The 18,596-nt window shown below is 46.8% G+C and overlaps 1 protein-coding gene across 2 annotated transcripts in view; it reads left to right on the top strand.

Moving 5' to 3' along the window:
• LOC144162255 (uncharacterized) overlaps window positions 1-18,596 on the top strand; it is a 76,505-nt gene that overhangs the window by 13,284 nt on the left and 44,625 nt on the right. For both annotated transcript variants that reach the window (XM_077692713.1, XM_077692714.1), the window contains 5 exons: window positions 1,621-1,728; window positions 5,087-5,210; window positions 6,896-7,089; window positions 13,243-13,380; window positions 17,959-18,025. In XM_077692713.1, coding sequence (XP_077548839.1) covers window positions 1,654-1,728; window positions 5,087-5,210; window positions 6,896-7,089; window positions 13,243-13,380; window positions 17,959-18,025 — 598 coding nt within the window. In that variant the 5' untranslated portion in view covers window positions 1,621-1,653. The remainder of the gene's footprint in view (window positions 1-1,620; window positions 1,729-5,086; window positions 5,211-6,895; window positions 7,090-13,242; window positions 13,381-17,958; window positions 18,026-18,596) is intronic.

Below are 18,596 nucleotides of genomic sequence, written 5' to 3'. Positions count from 1 at the left end.
CATCCAGGCACCCGGCCTGGAGCAGTGGAACGCGGCAAATTTAAAGCGACTTGAGCAAACCTTTAGCGTGCTTACCTTGGAAGGAGCGCGACACAAGAGGAACAACATGAGAGGCGAGCGGGAAAGCGAAGGGAGGCCTTTACTTGGCAAAGGTCAACAAAGACTATCGTCTTTTGTCGACATTTGCAACGAAAGGAGAAGATACGCGGTCATTTTTTTAGTGCCAGTCCATAGCATGCCACTCCTGCCCAGACTACATCCCTCTGGTGCAAAATTTGTGTTTTTAATATTTCGTGAATTTTTATGGTTAAAGAAATGTCTTTTACATCTGTAACGAAGCTGAGTTACCAAAGTTTAGTTCTTTCACATTGAGCAATTTTGTGTTGTGTCTTTAAAGGCCTGACTTCGATCTCCAGCTGTTGGGACAATTTTTTTTACATATGTAAGATGTGGCCTGTGCAGTCAGACCGACCATTGCACTGGATCACATTACAGAAATAGCGCTGCGGCACTTTTCATCATGTGCACTGACTGCTCATATCAGGCCACTCCCCAAACAACTTTGATGATGGGCAGCAAGTAGCTTCTAGCATAAACAGGCAAGATGCAGAAATGAGTTCCAAGTTACTCTGCTCCTGGTTTCCTTGTTGGTTGATGTGCTGCCAACGTAAGTTGCGCAGAATTCCAAATGACTGAACGCTGCAAAGTACAGTGCTACCTCACACCCACTACCTCAAAACTGGGTCAAATCCTAACACATTTATGAATTAGCCTCCTTATGGGACTCCTTACATTCCATTTTAGACTTCAGAAGCATGTTTGTTGATGCATTGTGTGTAATCTCTCCTGGATCTGATCTCAACAGTATCTTCTGATTCTGTTGTCAGAATTTTGCCACCGACTATCGCGTATTTGATAACGATAACTGGTCTACAAATGAGCGGATGCAAATTCTTTTGATGCTGTGATGGAAATGTACATTCTTCATAATTTTTGTTTCCAGTCAAACTTTCAAATCAATTTAACACCAGTGAAGCAGCACACGGTTTGGGGAAAGGTGTTGTGGCCTTTGCAAACAGTGAACCATGTCTCACTATTTGCTGGGTGGAGGGTGAAGCGGCTTGCGCCTGGCACACGGTTGTTGTGGCTACGTGCTTGGGCCAAAGTTGTTTTACATCGGGCATTGAGTCCAAGCAATAGATGCCTTTGTGACGTTCTTCCAGAGTTAACGCGATGCGTGCAACAACTTGTAATTTTGCAGGGCATTTTGATGGCACCGTAATGGTGTGTCCAAATGGTCGGACAACTTTTTCATTTATTTACTCTTGTGCGTGGGCTTTTATCAAAGGCTCCCACGATGTGTGACTACCACAATGCCTTTTTATATGATGTTTAGCATAAAAAAAAACCTTGGCAATGTCTGGCTAGTTAACCCCATTGTCGATAGGTTGTTTTAGCTGTCCTAGCTCTGTTTCTGGATGCGGGTGGTAGAGGCACTGCAGCTTTTGATTTCTTTGCATGAATGGAGGATGAGATGCACGCAGTGGTGTAGTGGTGGCGATGTAAACTCGTAGTGTGTGTGTGTACAACTAAGCGCTCTCTCTGTCTCCTCCCTTGCAGGCCTGTCATGGTCTCTGGCGGGGGGCACATCTAATGGCCAATCACCAGCAACAGCCAGCGCATGACTTTGCACCTGCCTGGCTCAAGATACCCACCTATGACACCACGGTGAGCCATTCCCTCCCCACGGTGTTGTGGTCGGCTGCGCTTTCTCACTCGCGCTTCTGTTTCGGCAAGGGAAGTGCCTGCAGTTTTATACCCTTGCTACACTGGCGGCTCGAATGCCTTTGAACCGAATGTCATTCGGCTCGGATACGAAGTTGGGCTGCTCCACCGAGCTTTAAAATGACATTCGGCACAAATGACATTTGAGCCGAAGGAGCACCTTGAGAGAGACTTTGGGCTCTCGAATGCCATTTCTTGCACTCTCACGCACAGTGTTTCAATTTAGCATTAAGAAATATATTACTAGCCGACTTAGTACAAACAAAATCTTTTCATTTGGGGGGTCTTTGCATACTTTTAATTCACTTAAATCGTGACGTCAAGATGTAATGATTCCATACTCTCAGCACCAGTGCGAGCAAGTGACAAACCGGTGTGGCCAGACAGCAGAAAACATGCACCCAAAAGTACAAATAAAGAAAACCTTGATTGCGATTGAGAATTAGATAGAAACTGTGTGAAAGCTTGCGTTATTTTAATTTGATATCATTTTTTACGCCCAAAGACTGCTGCTAAATTTGATTGTTGCATTTTTGTTTGAGTAAAAATGGAACACGATGGCAGCAGGGCCACGCAGCGTGGTGAATGATTGTAAAGCTTTCAAATGCCATCGACATTGTAGTGGAGCCCGGTGGGTTCTGACTGGCATTCAAAGCCCCTCATTTGAGTCTAATGGAATTTGGTTCAAAGGCATTCCAGATGCCAGTGTAGCCAGTGTATTAGTAACGTTGGGAGTTTGGGCTAGTTGGTTCACCACGATCCAAACTATGGAGCAGAAAAACGCCAGCAGGAATGAAGTGGGAGACATATGCAGTGCAGCATTATGTCCCTTTTCTTGTTCTTGCATGTGTGTGTTTTGTGTGCTGCGGCAGTGGACGTCTCGCCTTCACGTTGGTGTTCTTTGTCGAAGTGCAAAAAACAGTGGGAAGTTGTGTCAGCGGAATTAAAATGCTGCGAGAGGCTGACCAGGGTGAAAGAGGCGCAAGGAAAACACACGGGGACAACAGACTAGGACAACTTCAGTGAATCAGCTCCATTGGCGATTAGGAGTTTATAGCATGTGATGGTGTAGGATATAGGCCACAAGCTGTTCCGCGGCCGCTGAGCCCCCTGGCTTCTTGTCTGCAGACGCGTCTGAATTGACTGTAAATGTTTGGGACATTCTTGAGGGGCAGTTCTCAGCGAAATCTTGTGTGAGGTATCCGGAAGGGATCTGCAGCGTAGACAAACTTTTAGAGATTTTTAAAATGTTGCTAGAACTGTGGGAATTAAAGGAGTACTGACGGAAAATTTTTGCGTTCAATTTTTTTTTGCGGCTATAGGTGGTGCCCACTTATCACAGAATGGCATACCAGATTGTCCAACACAACATAAACAATTACTTACAGCTTCGTTTATTGGTGTCAGTGGTTTCGGTAAAGCGAACACTGAGGCAGCCGCCGTGACAGGAAGGCGCATTTGACGTCACTGTTCTTGTCGCATCGCAACCGATGCGATCTGGGCGCGCGCGCGCGCACCAGATCAGCCCGACTTGCCGTGACGTCAGTCCCAAAAACTGTGATGTGATGCCCAAGGTGGAAAAGCGCACCCCAACAGCACCGTGGCCGCCTCGATACGTCACGGAGCCCTGACGTCGGCCGTTTGGGTCGAAGAGCAGATGACGTCATGAGCTTGCTCGATGGCGCGGATGAGCTTTCTCGTGTGTGCAAGGATTAAAGTTGATTTGAACTGTGTTCTACTGAACGGTTATGGTTTAAACTTTTAACGGTTATCTCCATATACAAAGGAAGCTGTTTACATAGTTATCTGAAGTTTGAAATTTCGTGTCAGTACTCCTTTAAAGCCCAAAGTGTGGAGGCTTCGCGTCGCTTGTGAGTGAGTGTTGCTCACCATTGTTATACCCGTGCCACACATACACGAAAAATGACATTACGTGTTTAAGGCCTTAAGATAACCGAATGACATTAGCCGTGCTACACACGAAAACGCAAAGGCATTAAATGAGTTAGGCATGATGGCGATAATGACCAAAAAGAGAAATGCACGCGTATTTTAAAAGTTTTTAACGTGGAGAAAAATGTTTTACAATAGTTATAAATGTTTTCTGTGAAAGAAAACATGAGAAACAGTGTTTTCTAAACAATGGTATGAGCCGTTTCTGAAAGTGGCTTCAGCAGCTGCCGCGTCGCCTGTCAGCGGTAGCCAAATCCGAGAAAATTCAAAACGGCCAGTAACGCGATGTTTTGCCTTTTCCCGCTGTTTTTGGGAACTTCGCCTTCTTCAGAACTTCGCCACCAAGAGTGTACAAAAATCTTCTTACATCGAAGTTCAGCTACATTTCTGCATCAACGCTGTGGTGCTAAGAGTTTTCTTGGTTTCATTTGGTGCTCATCGCATCCAAGAATAGGCAGATTTAAGGCGTTCGTGAAGGCGAATGAGTTGTGCGGAACTCCTTAAACCAAAGATGACATTAGAGCGAATGGCATTAGATTTTTGCGTGTAGCAGCGAATTAATAGCGTTAAAACTTACGGCATCAAGTATTTAATGTCCTTTTTCGTGTATGTGTGGCACGGTATTAGATTTGTGCATCTCACCATTGCAACATTGCACTGTCATCTGCTTAGGTTTTTTTTTTTTTTCGTAAATCTCAGTCAAAAGCTACAGCTGTTTTGTCTACAACATATATAATTTCTCTTCAGAAAGAAATCTAAGTCTGCAATGAGGAGAACGAAACAATTCCTTGACAGTTTCTAATAAACGTTCTGAGATCAGCACGTGCGCACCTTCTAGGTTCGGCGACAGCCAGATATAGTAGATAGTGTACTAAGCAGCCAGGCAGCGCAGCAAGTATTGAAGGCTCTTTGCATTGTTTGTGTTTATTTGTATTTGCCCACACGGTCATAAAATTCCTCAAGTAGGGTTACAGAAGTGGCCAGTATAAAGGACCCTGCGGGAGCAAGGATGTTTTCTTGTCCCTCCGATCTTGATTCGTTCCTCAAGATGAGTCTTGCGAACAAAGCAGCTGTCTATGATGGAAGGGGATGCCAGTGATTCGAGGCTGTTTGTTAGAGTCCTTTTTGTTTCTAATGAATGCCTTCGTCCGTACGCACATTTTACCAGTACAAATAAAGGAGCTTGGAGGACTTACGAACAGCGTACGAGGTTGTTTCTCGCCTCTCCTGGCTGGGCGTCTATTCATTGCCTTGCAGCAAATAAATTTCGCCCACCTGTTCTTTCTTTCTGCGAATGTGCCGGGGGCCTCGTTTTCGAGTCGCGCTCGTTTTGTTTTCCGGTCTGCAGAAGAACCCAGACGGTCCGCAGCACAGCAGCCGGTCAGACGAACACCGACTGGCTTTCCACCGCCGGTCGGGGGGAAGCCTGCGGTCCGGTTTCCACGGCGACGGCTACCGAGACAGGGACCTGGGTGAGTGTCGCGTTGACGACGCCGCTCTCGTCTCTTGGGACGCGAAAAACGTCACGAGTTGCTGTTTGCCGACACCCGGCTTTCTTTTTTTGTTTTTTGGTTTTAAAGGGGGCCAGAATACAAAATAAAAGCAGTGCATTTGATTCATTAGAATCGAACTTGCATTTTGTATTATTTTGTCTTTGAGACTTTTTGACCCAAGAACAATTTGACTCTGCCTAGTGACGTCACTTTTGTGTGAAATTTGAAAGTTTGCCAATGTTTCTTGCGTGTTTCGTTTTCTTTCGGTTAAAAAACATATTTTGTGGCTGGAATGGAGCGGAGTGAGTTACTAAAGGCCAGTTCTTGGGCAAAGTTGTATTTTATCTTCATAACCCTTTTTAACGGAGGTTTTGTTCTTGGCGAGGTCAGTGTTGCTTGACAGGTGACGGTAAGATGTCGGTGCTACAAGTATGACCGTATTCGGCGTTGGCGTAAATGTGCGCTGGTATTTGTGAAACAGCAATGAAATTTTGAGTGCCAGTCACGGGTGGCCATGTTAGTTTAGGCTCACACTTTAGTTTTATTTAGAAATGACGGCAACCATCGATGCTTTTCTTTCGAAACTCCAGTTTACTGATATATAGCGGGTTTTAACTCTGAATTATTGAGCAGTTTTTTCCATTGGATTGCATCATCTAAAATTGGAGGGACCAGCACATCACATCTAGCGACTTTGAATGATCGAGAGTCCGCGGTAATTTAAACTGTTGCTGCCTAGAGCAGACCAGTGAGATGTATCAAGAGGTGAGAGAGAAAGAGAGGGCAAACTTAATTGGACATAAAATGAGTTGCCGTATTTTCAAGCGTATAACGCGCCCCTGTATATACTCCGCGCCCACACTATCATCCCTCCGGAAAAGAAAAAATCCTCGCGTATTTCCTGCGCATTTGATACAGGAAAGCTACTGCTCAAGCAACACATCATATACTATGTAGACAGAAAAAGTGTATGTTTAGCAAGTAGAATACACTGCTCTCGCTAGAGCTATCACTTCAGCCGCAGTCCTCACTGTTACACACAAAATCATCTTCACCTGGACACAGCTTGAGCCGGGTTCAAATTGAACGTACTCTTTGAGAGTGCTTTCGAGCGATTTAGGGTCATGACTTCGTAGGACGGAAGTCATGACCACTGATTGTCCACCACCGTACGAGGCATATTTTTGACAGTGTTCTTGTTGAGTAAGGAAGGTGCAGGCGAAACTGGAACGAAGAAGTGTGAGAGAAATTGCAAAAAAAGCGAATCCACATTGTGACCCCGTGTTTTTTTACCGCACTGTGGAAGCGGAGTAAAAGGGTAGGCCCGAAGGTGTACCTGGAACACGCAGCTGTTTCCTTCCATATGAAACGTAAAAGTGTGAGTGGACCAGCCAATGCCAAACCCAGCACAAGGCAGATAGAAACAGATCCCTGGAGCCTCAAAGCAAAGAAATGGCAAACTGTTAGGTGCCCTGTTGCACGCTAGAGCACGAGATTTGAAACGGGCACGACAGGATGTAAGGCTTTGAAGTGGCTGAAAGTGTAGGCCCAAATCGAGCGCACTTCGATTGCGGTTTTGCTTCGTGGCGACCTCCTCTGTGCTTTTGTTGTTGTCGTCGTCGTCACTGAGCTGGTGAAAACGGTTCCCCTTCTGCCCTTTGCAGGTGGCCGACAGTCTCCGCTCGGTCATGACAGTCGCGGAGGCCTCCCCTTCTCTTCCTCCCTGAGGCACGGCTCGCTGGACGCGGAGGACCGGCTCTTCCACCACTCGGCGCCAGGCCACAAGGGGCCCCCACCACCACGGCGGCCGCACAGCCGGCACGACTTCCGCGACTTCCTCCAGCCCCCCTACCACAAGGTATCACTGCTTGTTGGCTCCGTGTGGCTCTGAAGGCAGTAGCCAGTTCTATCCGGTCCAATCCAATCGGGAAGTGCAGTAAGCTTGCACTGCAGAACACTGAGCTGCTTGTGGGCCTTGTGAGGCTCTGAGGGTGATAGCCGGTCCAGTCCAATCCAATCCAATCCAAACCAATGGAGAGGTGGAGTCAGCTTGCATTGCAGGCGCCTGAGCAGTGCGTGTGTGTATTTCGGAAAGAGGTATTTGGAACTGTTGCGCGAGTTACTGCCCTTGAAGGCTTTACTGGAAAAGGAAGCTTTACGTTGCGTGATGGGGAGCAAGCGTAGTGAATATTGTTGCGTAATATTCGGGAAGTGGGGGGCAGTGTCACAAACTCTCACGTACAGCGTTTTTGTTACTGTATGGCGAAGGGATCATACCACAGCCCGTACGTCACCACGCTCCAGTTTTGTTTCATGTCCTGCTTTGTGTCATTTCATAATACTGTGCTGGGGTCGGTATCCTGTGCATTTAATTTAACCACTTTGTTTGCTTGGTGTCCTTGCGGACGTTTTCGTCGATGAAAAATTTTTCAGGCGGAGGCTTCGCTGTCCTTTGCACATACGGGGTGTTTTAACACTTGTGGGAACATCTTGAGAGTTGATTTTTACCAAATGACGATGGTCATTTGTGCCCATACTTTGCACGAAGGACATAGTTTAAGGGGGGACGAGGGTCTTAAAACTAACTTTTTTATTTATGGGTAGAAACTTATGAAAATGTCCACACAAATGTATTTTTCTCTGTAGATTTCAAATATCCAATTATATTTGAGCTGCTGCTGTTAGTTTGAAAGTTATCATGGAAAGTCTAAACCATAATTAGGTAATTTTAGGCAGCTTTAATGAACTTTCGCATTGCATTTTGTAGCTTTTTATTACATGAATTGATAGCCAGAGAGTTGCCATACCCGATAACATTCTTCGTTTTTCTCTAAAGTCATGGCATCCAAAAAAAATATGTCAAGTATAAAAGATGGCAGTATTCGATATTTTGGCTCATCAAGATAACTGCAAGTCATTATTTATGCATGGCCTAAATAGAAAAACTAAGAATGTCATCGGGTACCTTAGGTTGTACTGAAGAAAGCGGTACCAAGATTGACCTTATGAAGCAAAAAGAAGTTTCCAAAAAGCTGCGTAAGGCTGAGGTAAACTACCAAAAATGTGAAACTGAGAAAACTGCATTTGAAGTTTGGCCATGTGTTATAAAATGAACGGTCAGTAGTGTAACTGCAGTATTTCCCTGTAACAAAGACATGGTCTCCCCATTCCCAAATCTGTCTTTGGATTCCAAAAATGTCAACCACAACTGGAGATACCAGAGGCCAAGTAACGTACACCATCAGGAATTCAGCAAAATTTATCGACTTCAAATTGGTTGGCGTCTTGCTGGCGTTGTGAAAACTGCAACAGTCCTTCGTAAACTGCCATCATTCACTACAGTGCGCTTTGGTACCCAGAATTTTGGGTACGGCGGAGGAGGGAGGCGTGAAACTTGCTTCAGATGCCCCCCTTTTTTTGTTCTTTGGTGAGGCTATTTTAGTCATGGTTTTTGCGCAGGAAGTTTGAGAGGATACAGGGGTGGGACACTGCGCAGTGCGTTCTCTACAAATGCATCACGTCGTTGGCCCTGAGAAGAGCCTTTTGGGGGGGGGGAGGGAGGGGGGGGGGAAGTAGCCGAAAGGCAAGCTTTGTTGGCCTATGGCAACATGGCAGGAAACGTTCGGGCGATCCTGTGACAAAACTCTGAGCTTTGATTTCGCAACATTGAAGTTTTAAGTGGGAGGGGGTGCTTTCACAAGTTGCAGAAGGCTTGCTATACCACTCCAATGCGTGACGACCGTCCCCTGGTCATTCACGTGCCATCAAACAAGACATCAATGTTGTTTGGTGGCTGAGCAAGGTCCCTGTACAGCCCTTGACGACACACACACTATCTTCTTCAGAGGCTGCTGCAGTGTCCTCGCGAACCTGGACCACTTTTTTCAAGTGCGTTTGGAAAGTCTTGTGGTGTAGGCTAGCCTCTGTGGGATAAGTTCATCCCAGCACAAAAATCCGACAGAGCAGACACCCCCTTTTCCGCTGCTTTGAATACTTTTCGAAGCTGTTATATTCACCTCGAAAGGAGTGATGTTGCCAGATCCTTCGATGCTTGATGACAAAAAACGCTCCACACGATGTTCGTAAACCGAGCACGTCACCTGGAGCCTCACGGCGAGTCTGTACTGCCTGTCAGCCGTCTCAAATCCGGCGCCGCCAGCCCACACTTGCCGCACTCGACGTGCGCAAAAGGTCTTTCAGCATTGCCATATCCACTAAGACAAAATCTGCCGTATTCTACCTCCGAGTGCACCAGATCCACTTCAAGGAGGTCGAATTTCCGCTGCGTTGGTGATTTGGTCTCCATGCCGCGCTTGATCTCGCGTGCGTGTTCCGTACGCGCGGCGATCTCCTCCGCTGTGTATTACCTTGTGTCAAGTCGACAAGACGTGCTCGGACCAGGTCTGGATTCCCAACGTAGTTGGTCAGGCGATGGGACAGGCGAAGCAATACGAGGCGGTGAACAATTTTCATCCGGCTGAGTCGAGCAGCCCGAAGTTGTGCTACGAAGGCGGACGACGCTTTCGCTTCCCGTACGCATCACGGGTCGTCCTCATCAAACGGACGTCTCCTGGCATCAGTCACGAAAGTGTGCGATAAAAGAATCTCAAGAAACCGCGAAAATGTCTAGCAAAGCTACTCTAAGCGAGCGTTGCGCCAGAAGAGCGGACTCCGTCAGACGCGTGTAGCAGACGCCATGATGGCGAAAAAAAAAAAACAACTGACGTAGCAGTCGCGCCGACCAATGGGAGGCGTCAGACGACGAACTCAAACCGCGCGCGCGCTGCAGCCAATCGGTGGCCCAGAAGGGGCCTTCGGAAAACTGGCAAGGGCGGTCGTTCTACTCAAGCGACGCCATTTTGAGATGTCGCGAAATGCACACAAAGAAACAAGCTTCAAAACAAGACCAAGATGGTGGCGATCGGTCGGCTGCTTCGCCCGCGGCGCGCGCGGGAATTTGAAACAACTTGCCCGATTCGGGGCATTTCGTGGCCCCCGAGGCGTTTCAAAACATGATTTTAGAGTATTTCCCGATGGAATTTAGCGTTGATATTTTGAAGGCAGGTGCTTGAAGGTACAATTATTCCAAAAATTGGGTTTTCTCAAAATCAACATTTTGGCCATTTCTGACCATTCTAAGACCTGCGTCCCCCCTTAAGGTCCACTTTGTCTAACACTACAATCAGAGTACTGTACTCATCCGTTTGTTTTGAAATAAAGCAAAAATGTTGCACCTCTGAGGCCAGCTTTTGGAAAAGGCCTCGACAGGTTGCACAACCCCCTCTATCAGTGGAAAAAGGAAACTTGTTGTCTTCTAGCTAACTTGCACAACCACTTATAGCAACAGTGATGGAGTAAAGGTCATTGTGGCAGCGAAGGAGAAACAAATCGGCTCCAATCATGGGCTTAAACCATTGTGATAGTTGTGAAGGGTGTGTACAGCTTCGCTACCTTCAAGTCGTAGGCGTAGCTTCCTTCATTCTTTTTCGCACAGTTTGTTTGCCATTGCCGCAGTAGTTGATCAGCAGATTGAGCCTGAAAAATCACGGAAACGACTTGTGCCACGTTAAAAATACTCGCAGTTAAGGCACTTACAGCGGCACGCAGAGTAACAGCTGGCTGTGGGGACACATGCAGCTGCTACTTGCGCAGGGGCAACTTCCGTTGTTCTTTTTGAATTGTGTCCAAGTTTAGCACGGATGGCGGGTGCCACCGTTCGGTATCCTGTCAACTCCGGGGCCATTCCCGCAGATAAAAATGTCCTTCATTTGATGTCAAAATAAAGAAATAAGCGCAGTCCCAGATCTTGGGGTTAAACCAGGTAGACCATGAAATGCTGGCTTCATGGGAAGTTTGAGCTTGGGGCATTGCAAGTGTTTTGGTCAGACTTAACATTTCAAGTGTTTTTAAAAGTGTCTCAGCTCCCCGCACACTGCACTTTCGCACCCACGTGGTTTGACACTGGCAGGCAGCTCGAGCTCTCATAGTGACTGCTTTGTGTAGTTGGAAGCACGTAACCTTTTGTTTCGTTGTTTAGCTAAGTCTAAAGTTTGACTTTGTACTAAATGCTTCAAAGAAGGGATAATTCCTTGTGCCAATTGCGGCTACCTCTCAAACAACAATGGCATTACGCTGCCTTGCAGGCTGGTTTAGTGCTTTATTTCAGTTTTCAGAATCTTTTGTTCAGTATTGAGGTGTTGACTTTTGTTCGGTCACGAATTGCCTATACTGATTGATTGATTGTAGGCTTTAACACGCCGACACAACGCAGGTGGTGAGGTGCGCCGTAGTGGAGGGCTGTGGATTAATTTTGACCACCTGGGGATCTTTAACGTGCGCCGAAATCTTGTACACACGGGCATTTTTGCTTTTCGCCTCCATCAGAAAAGCGGCCGCTGCGGCTGGGAATTGCCTATATTGGTGTATTGGTATGAAGTGCTGGCAATTTGTTAAATGTGGCCACACGGACCATCTGGTGTGTTGTCAAAGCTGAAAACATGAAAATTGGCGGAGAGGGGGGAGGTGCTGTGAGGGAAGCAGCACTTTCGGACATGCTTGTCTTGTAAAACTCACGTGCGAGTCCGTCGAACTAGCTCCAAACGCAAACTGTGCATTCTGACTTATTGTATTTACTCGAATCTAACGCGCAACTTCTTTTTTTTTTTTGGAAAAATAGGTCCCAAAATCACATGCGCGTTACAATCGAGTACGACTCAAAACTGCGGCGTTGTATCGCCATCGACGTTTCAAGATGGCCGCTTGACTACTGAACGCGTAGCCAACGCTTAGTAGTTGGCGCGTGTTTGCCTTTATTGTCTGTGCAGTCTTTTTTTTTGCGTTCTTCTGTTCTTTCCGCGATGGAATTTCCCACTGCGAAGACACGGCAGGTTCACCACAATGCTGCGTTCAAGAAGAAAGTAATCTTGTGCTCTGAAAGCTATGAAAATCGGGCCGCGTCACAAGCGTTCAATGTTTCGGACAGTTGCGTGCGGGACTGGCGCAAGCAGAAAGAGGAAATTTTCGCAAGCAAGGCGGCACGCAAAGGGTTCACCGCACCAAAGAGGGGGCGATATCCCCAAATAGAAGACTCGCTGGCAGAGTACGTGCAGCAGCAGCGAGCGGCTCAGAGACCCGTAACAACAGAGCTGCCAAGGCAGCGACAGCGCTGCCCTGAACCGTCGTCGTGGGGACTGTCTTGCCGGCAATAACTGGTACATTCCATTTTGTACCACCTTTGGAATAAACCTTGGTTGTTCCTAGTGAGAAAAGGTTGCATTTTTTGTATTAAATAATGAAAGTCTAGTGTGCGTTAGAATAGGGGGCACATCAGGTTCGAGTAAATACAGTAAACCTTGCCAAGTAATTGGGTAACATTCGTATCTGTCTTCAGTGCATTTTTCCAGATGTACGTGAGAAAAGTTGACGATGTGTACTAGGAGTTTACCACATGACAGGCTTGTTTCATGCAGGTGTAGGTTTCGTTGTAGGCACAAAGCTGTTTCTATCTATCTTGTTACATAGCCAGTTAGGATGGTGTACCTTGTTCGAACTTTTTGGTGGCATAGAGTAGGGGTTAAGGACCGTATTACCTGCCGCAGTGGCTCAGAGGCTAAGGAGTTGTGCTGTTGAGCTCAAGGACGGGAATTTGTCCTGGCCGTAGCGGCTGCTTTTCTGATGGAGGTGAAAAGCAGAGACGCCTGTCTTACAATTTTTTGGCGCACGTTAGAGGTACCAAGGGGGTAGAAATTAACCCGGAGTCATCCTCCCCTACATCGCGCCTCAAGGCCCAGCTTTGGCTCGTTAAATTCCGTTAAAAAAAGCGATCAAAAGAAAGGAAAGGTGCAGGTTTTTTTTCCGTCTCTTGAAATGCAGAAAAAGAGAAAGGGGTTTTTCGTATTCCTGCGTAGCCTTTTGCACGGTCTCTTCTTTGCACTCTGGCCAGTTTTCGAGTGTCGTGGTTTCTCAAGAGGGGTGCGTCGATTTACGTTGCCGATTTGTGCATTGTTTGCAGATGAGTCCCGGAGCGCAGAGCGGTGCCGACAACGGGAGCAGTGTGGTGGGTCCCGGCGTGCCGGCGGCGACAGGACCCGCGGTCTCGTCTCAGCACGGCAAAAAAGATCTCTCCGGCAATAACTTCAACCAGGAATTTGTGAGTACTGCTGCCCGTCCCATTCTTCTGGCCGTAGCTTAGTGAAGGGACGAGAGGGGGTGAAAGCGTGGCATGCCAGTCATCTCTTCGGGCTTTAGCCGGTCTGCTAACTCTTTTAAAGGGACACTGAAAGCTGAATGAAATTTTGTTGTAACTTAAAGACTGTACGTATCATAGCACTCTCGGCTTTTGTTTGATGAGCAACAATATGTTATTTCCTGAGGAATCCGTAAAAGCAAGCTGCCATTTCTGTCTCCCACATCCCGTTCGTTTTTTCGTGACATCTCTTTGACCGAGGAGGCTGGCTTTCACTTTTATGATTTGTCGCCGACTAAATGAGAAATTCTTTTCACCGCTCCAGCGGCAGGTGTGCCTGCGTACACCAGACACGCAGACTACATCACACCAGCCGCGAACGAAGCAGCGACAAGCGCCGTTTCAAATATCTTGCTAGCGCTGCTGCCCAGCTAGGCGTCGCTCAAGCGGGAGCCTTCATCTCGCCTCGTCTGGCGATCATGTCCATCTCATATTCTCTTCTCTCACAGAACGCGCCGACTTGGCGTGAAATACACACTCGCCTCCCGCATCCGTCTCGAGTAGTTTTCGTGGCCGAGGCTTTGCCCGGCCCGAACATACGAAGGGTAGAGCTACGCGCTCACGATTTACGGATTATTTATCAGCAGCGGGTCGCAGTGAATGGAAAAAAGCACAAGTTTGGATCAGTCGGATAACCTTGTGCAGTAAAAACCCTAACCTTTCACGGGTGATAAGGTTCAAACCGGGTGCGGGCACACTTTAGCGATTGCAACATCCGTGCGCGGAGAACGGATTAGAAGCTCAAGCGGGTCGCCTAACCACCTGCAGTGCACCTTGTCCTTTTTGTCGTTTCCTGCAGGGGATATTGCTTGGAGAAGTTCGGGCATTCACCGTGGCAGGTTATTGACATCGCTAATTGCGCGCACCAATGCTTTTCCAAAACAAAAGTCAAGGCATGATGGCAGACTCTGAAGCGTGAGGGAAGCAGCCTGTCTCGCGATGTATAAAAACTGTAGTCTGTGTTTTTTTAAATAACATCGGCTCACGCAAAGTTATGATTAACATTTATTTCACGGGCTCAACCACTTAAAAGAACCGTTTATTTGAGGGAAACATTTATAGATGCTCCTCCAATGAGCGCTCGCCGTTCACAACTCTTGTGGCGTCAAAAACAGTCGTACTCAAAAGCGTTCAGGTCGTCGTTGCTTGTTTTCACGTTTCTGGCATTTTCTGCCTTATCAAACAACTGCTGGTTGCGAGAATGGGGTATTTAGATTCTCAGCGGAGTTATCTATCGATACAGGCCAACTTGTGTCCACCCTTTAGGGTCCCTTTAAGGCTGCTGTAAGGCATGGTTTGTATCGCAGTGAAGGTGAGTAGACACCTGTGTGTAACTAATTAAATCCGGCAGACGGCCATTGCAGGCGCTGCTTAACAAAAGGGGGAAGCCATGCAGGTCTTCTTTCTGGAGATTTTTGCGAGATGTCATGACTGCTGCCGAAATGTCATATACAGTCAAACCTGGATGGATAAAATGAAGTTGATAGAAATTCACAATTCTTCGTTACGTGCAGGGTTTTGTTGCATGCAGGTTTCGAGTGCGACTCGTGCGAATGAAGCAGAAAGGAAACCAAAATGCTAGACAGGAGTGAAGCTTAGCTCACCTTTGAGGGATTTATTTCGCAGTGAAAAACTGCGCTATTTGCACCAGCTGCTTTTTTGCACGAGCTTTGGCATTACACGGCATCCCAAAAAGGCAAGGTCACTTACCCCTGTGTTCACAAGAGTACCTTTTAAGGATCGTTGTTTCGAGAACCAAACTTATGCTGAAATGGAACTTTTTTTGCGAAGTCGATGCTCTTTTCCACAATCAACATTGTTGAGAAGGTGCGAGCTCGGATACTGTACCGGGGGCGATCTCGCCGGTGGAGACGGCATTTAAAATTGTGAGCTTGTCTTTGAAAAACCGAACTTCTCAAATTTCTGGCTGCAGGGCTCATCACTGCCGAAACGACACCACAGATAGCACTGGAGACGCACGACTACACGTTGCCAGGCAGGCCTAGCGCCTAACCAACACCGCACTCACACGTGGAAACGCATGGCAGTTTGCAGTGCAAGCGGAGTTTGCTAAATTAGTGCATTTCTCCAGCCGATTTTTCGGAAAAAGTGCAAAAAAAAAAAAAAACAATGACCTATCAATGTAGCGAATTCGTTACGTCAAAGTTATAACTGCCGGAAAGCCTTTCGTTACATCGAGGATGCAAACACGGATGCAAACTGGGGCTGAAAATGGGGAATTGAAAAACTGAGTTACATCTGGGAATTCGTTGCATACAGGTTCGTTACATCCAGGTTTAACTGTGTGCGCCACCCGATTTGAGGGGAGGTTGCGGGCAAAGTGAGATCTGCCAATGATTGCACCCTTTTTTTTTTAATTAAAGGGGCCATGAAGACAAAATGCAATTTGACTGATTAAGAAGACTGCTTCGTCCCAATGATAAGAATTTGAATGAAACTTCAAACGAATAATCTAGATATTGAAGAAAACGGCCGCGACACTCCCTCACACTTTCCAGTGATTTCCCCCTGACGTCACAGAATATTGTTTGTGCGATTGGTGGCCACCGAACTCGCCCATTGCTAAGACATGTGACTGGGTGATTGGTGGGGCCTCTAGCAATATTTGCACATCGCTTGAACGCCAACGTTCATTTTAACGCGTTGAAAATGAGGTTTTCGGTGCTGGCCTATGTGACATCACTTCTGCCATGTCACTGTCACTGTAGCGTGAGATGTGAAAGTTTTCCCAATACTTGTTTCATTTTTTTTCTTTAGTTTTTTAAAATTAATTAGGGGTATTTTCTCTTCATGACCCCTGTGTCACAAAAGAGAGAGATGGTTGGCCTCACTAGCTGGCCTCACCGAAAAGTGAGCCAAGAACAAAGAACATCTTCCTTTTCACAGCAAGATAGTTGGGGCCGCTCGCCTTACAATCAGTGAGCGCATACCCCGGCGGATAATTACCCGGCCTAGGGCGGCATTACCCCTGCACCTACCGTTAATTTCCCACTGCACTGCCCCTAACATTATTGTTATTGTTAATTATTATCATTGTTATTATTACCGTAATCCTGTATGATTGTAGGCCCTCCTTTTGCCTTGCTTGGGCGTTCTTAATTATAAAAAGCAACAATGCGGGGCACTTGCTTGATTGCATGGCTCGATTGCTCCCTTCGGTGGTTGCACTTGTAATGCCTCTGCTGGCTGTGCAAGTACTGCGAGCGTGTTCATGTGTACGCTACTACTCGCAGCACGTCTTGGGATGCATTCAGGGACCTCGGCACGTTCGTTTGCCGACCAAATGGCAATTTTTTTGAAGCGAAGCTTTCTACGCCTTGCGGATGGGGGTGTAGTTGCGCCAGAAGGCACTGCAGGAAAGCCAACTTCACGCAGCGGGCTTTCACAAAGCCACGTCAATCGCACCACACGCGTAGACAATGGGAGGTCCTTACGCACAGAACACAATACGGTAGAGCACTGGGATACACATTCGCATTGCAGTAGAATCGCTGGTGATGACAAACGTTCCACCATTGCATTCGCGTCGCTCAGCATTTGTTTTAGGTTCGATGCGCGGGTGTCGGATTTGGACTTTGGCACTTTGAATTTTGGACTTTTACTTTGACTCAGGTTGCGCGGGAGAAAGCCTTGCATTTTAACCATTTTTGTCTTAGGAAAGGGGCGTTGATTTTTTACATTGTGCCGAGGCATTGGGAGCCTCAGTTGTATTATTTATTTATTTATTTATTTATTTATTTACAGTATACTGCGGTCACGGAGGACCATGCAGGTGGGAACGTGGTGATGCAGATATACAATTTATGTGGCACGGCAGAAGCAACATGGCGCACAAGCACCTGAAGTAACAAATAGAGAAGGAATAGACGTATCGGCGTAACTAGAAACATTGAAAAATGGTTCAACTCAGCCAAGGAACAAAATAACACACCTTACAGAAGTGTTCAATACACATCACATCAAAAAGACACCATAGAAGTCTCCGAAAACAATGCCCGGTGTGCAGAATACTTGACTGCTAACAACAGATAACAGGGCATCAATAAAATGTCACCCTTTCAAAAGAGGCGAAATACAAAGGAAATGTGACAAGGTCATTAACTGGTTGACTGCGTTTCCAGATCAGTCAGCAGTGCACTCTCAAAAACACTTACAGATTCTGATGAAACAATTTTTTCAGACAACGAATTCCAATCAACAATAGTTCTAGGAAAAAATGAATATTTATACAGGTTCGTGCGAGTTTGATAAGGAAGGATGTTATGCACATGCCGATTTCTGGATGTGCGACTCAAGAAAGGCTGAATAGATGCGTGTGCATTTACGTTGTGCACTGTCGATGAAGGAAGGGTGTGTCGAGCGCCATCTTTCAGAAGAGCGTGGCAACCAGGTGCGTGCCTTGCGGTACACCCCGTGCCCTGTGCCTGACTGACTTGCTGGTGCTGTTTTTTGTGTGCGCAGCCCACGTTACCTGGTGGGAACGAGGCGCCTGCTCCACAGCCGGTGGTCACCAATGGCAGCGTCTGGGGTGAGTGCGCCGTTTTGTTTTGCCTCCTGGGGAAGCTGGACCTTCGATCGATGGGCTCAACAAGACGCGGAAAAAAAAAGTTCGGAAACAAAAAAAGACACGGGGAATAGAAGAAAACACTTTGAAGTGATTTTTTTTTTTTCGACAGAGCCAGATTTACTTTATTTATTTATTTAGGAATACTGCAGGCCAATTCTTTGGCCCTGGCAGGAGGGGCATTACATAATACAGGGATTAACAATAGTAATCCGAAAAAGGGTTAGAGTGGACTACACTAGCACAATGGGCAGACATGTTGCCAAAACAAAAACAGGAAATAGAATCATCGTCAACACTGAATAACATGAATACCGTATAAACCGGATTATAGGTCGAGTGGGAATATAGGTCGACCCCCTACCCTGAGGTGGGAAAAGTTGACAAAAAAATAATTCGGCACAGAAGCGCACTCACAATGTCTATATTTATTTTCGACGCCCGTCTGTCACTGCCACTCACTATGCCTGCCGAAGTCACTCGTCCGAGCTCTCAGAGTCGTCCAAGGATGACTGCTTCGCAGTCATCTTCCATG

Source organism: Haemaphysalis longicornis, unplaced genomic scaffold (genome assembly GCF_048455015.1).
Source record: "Haemaphysalis longicornis isolate Haplotype H1 unplaced genomic scaffold, Haemaphysalis longicornis Haplotype H1 scaffold_12, whole genome shotgun sequence".
In the NCBI taxonomy this organism is placed as follows: Eukaryota; Metazoa; Arthropoda; class Arachnida; order Ixodida; family Ixodidae; genus Haemaphysalis; species Haemaphysalis longicornis.
The sequence above is the reverse complement of the archived record's forward strand: the minus strand, read 5'-3'. Positions and strand labels throughout refer to the sequence as shown.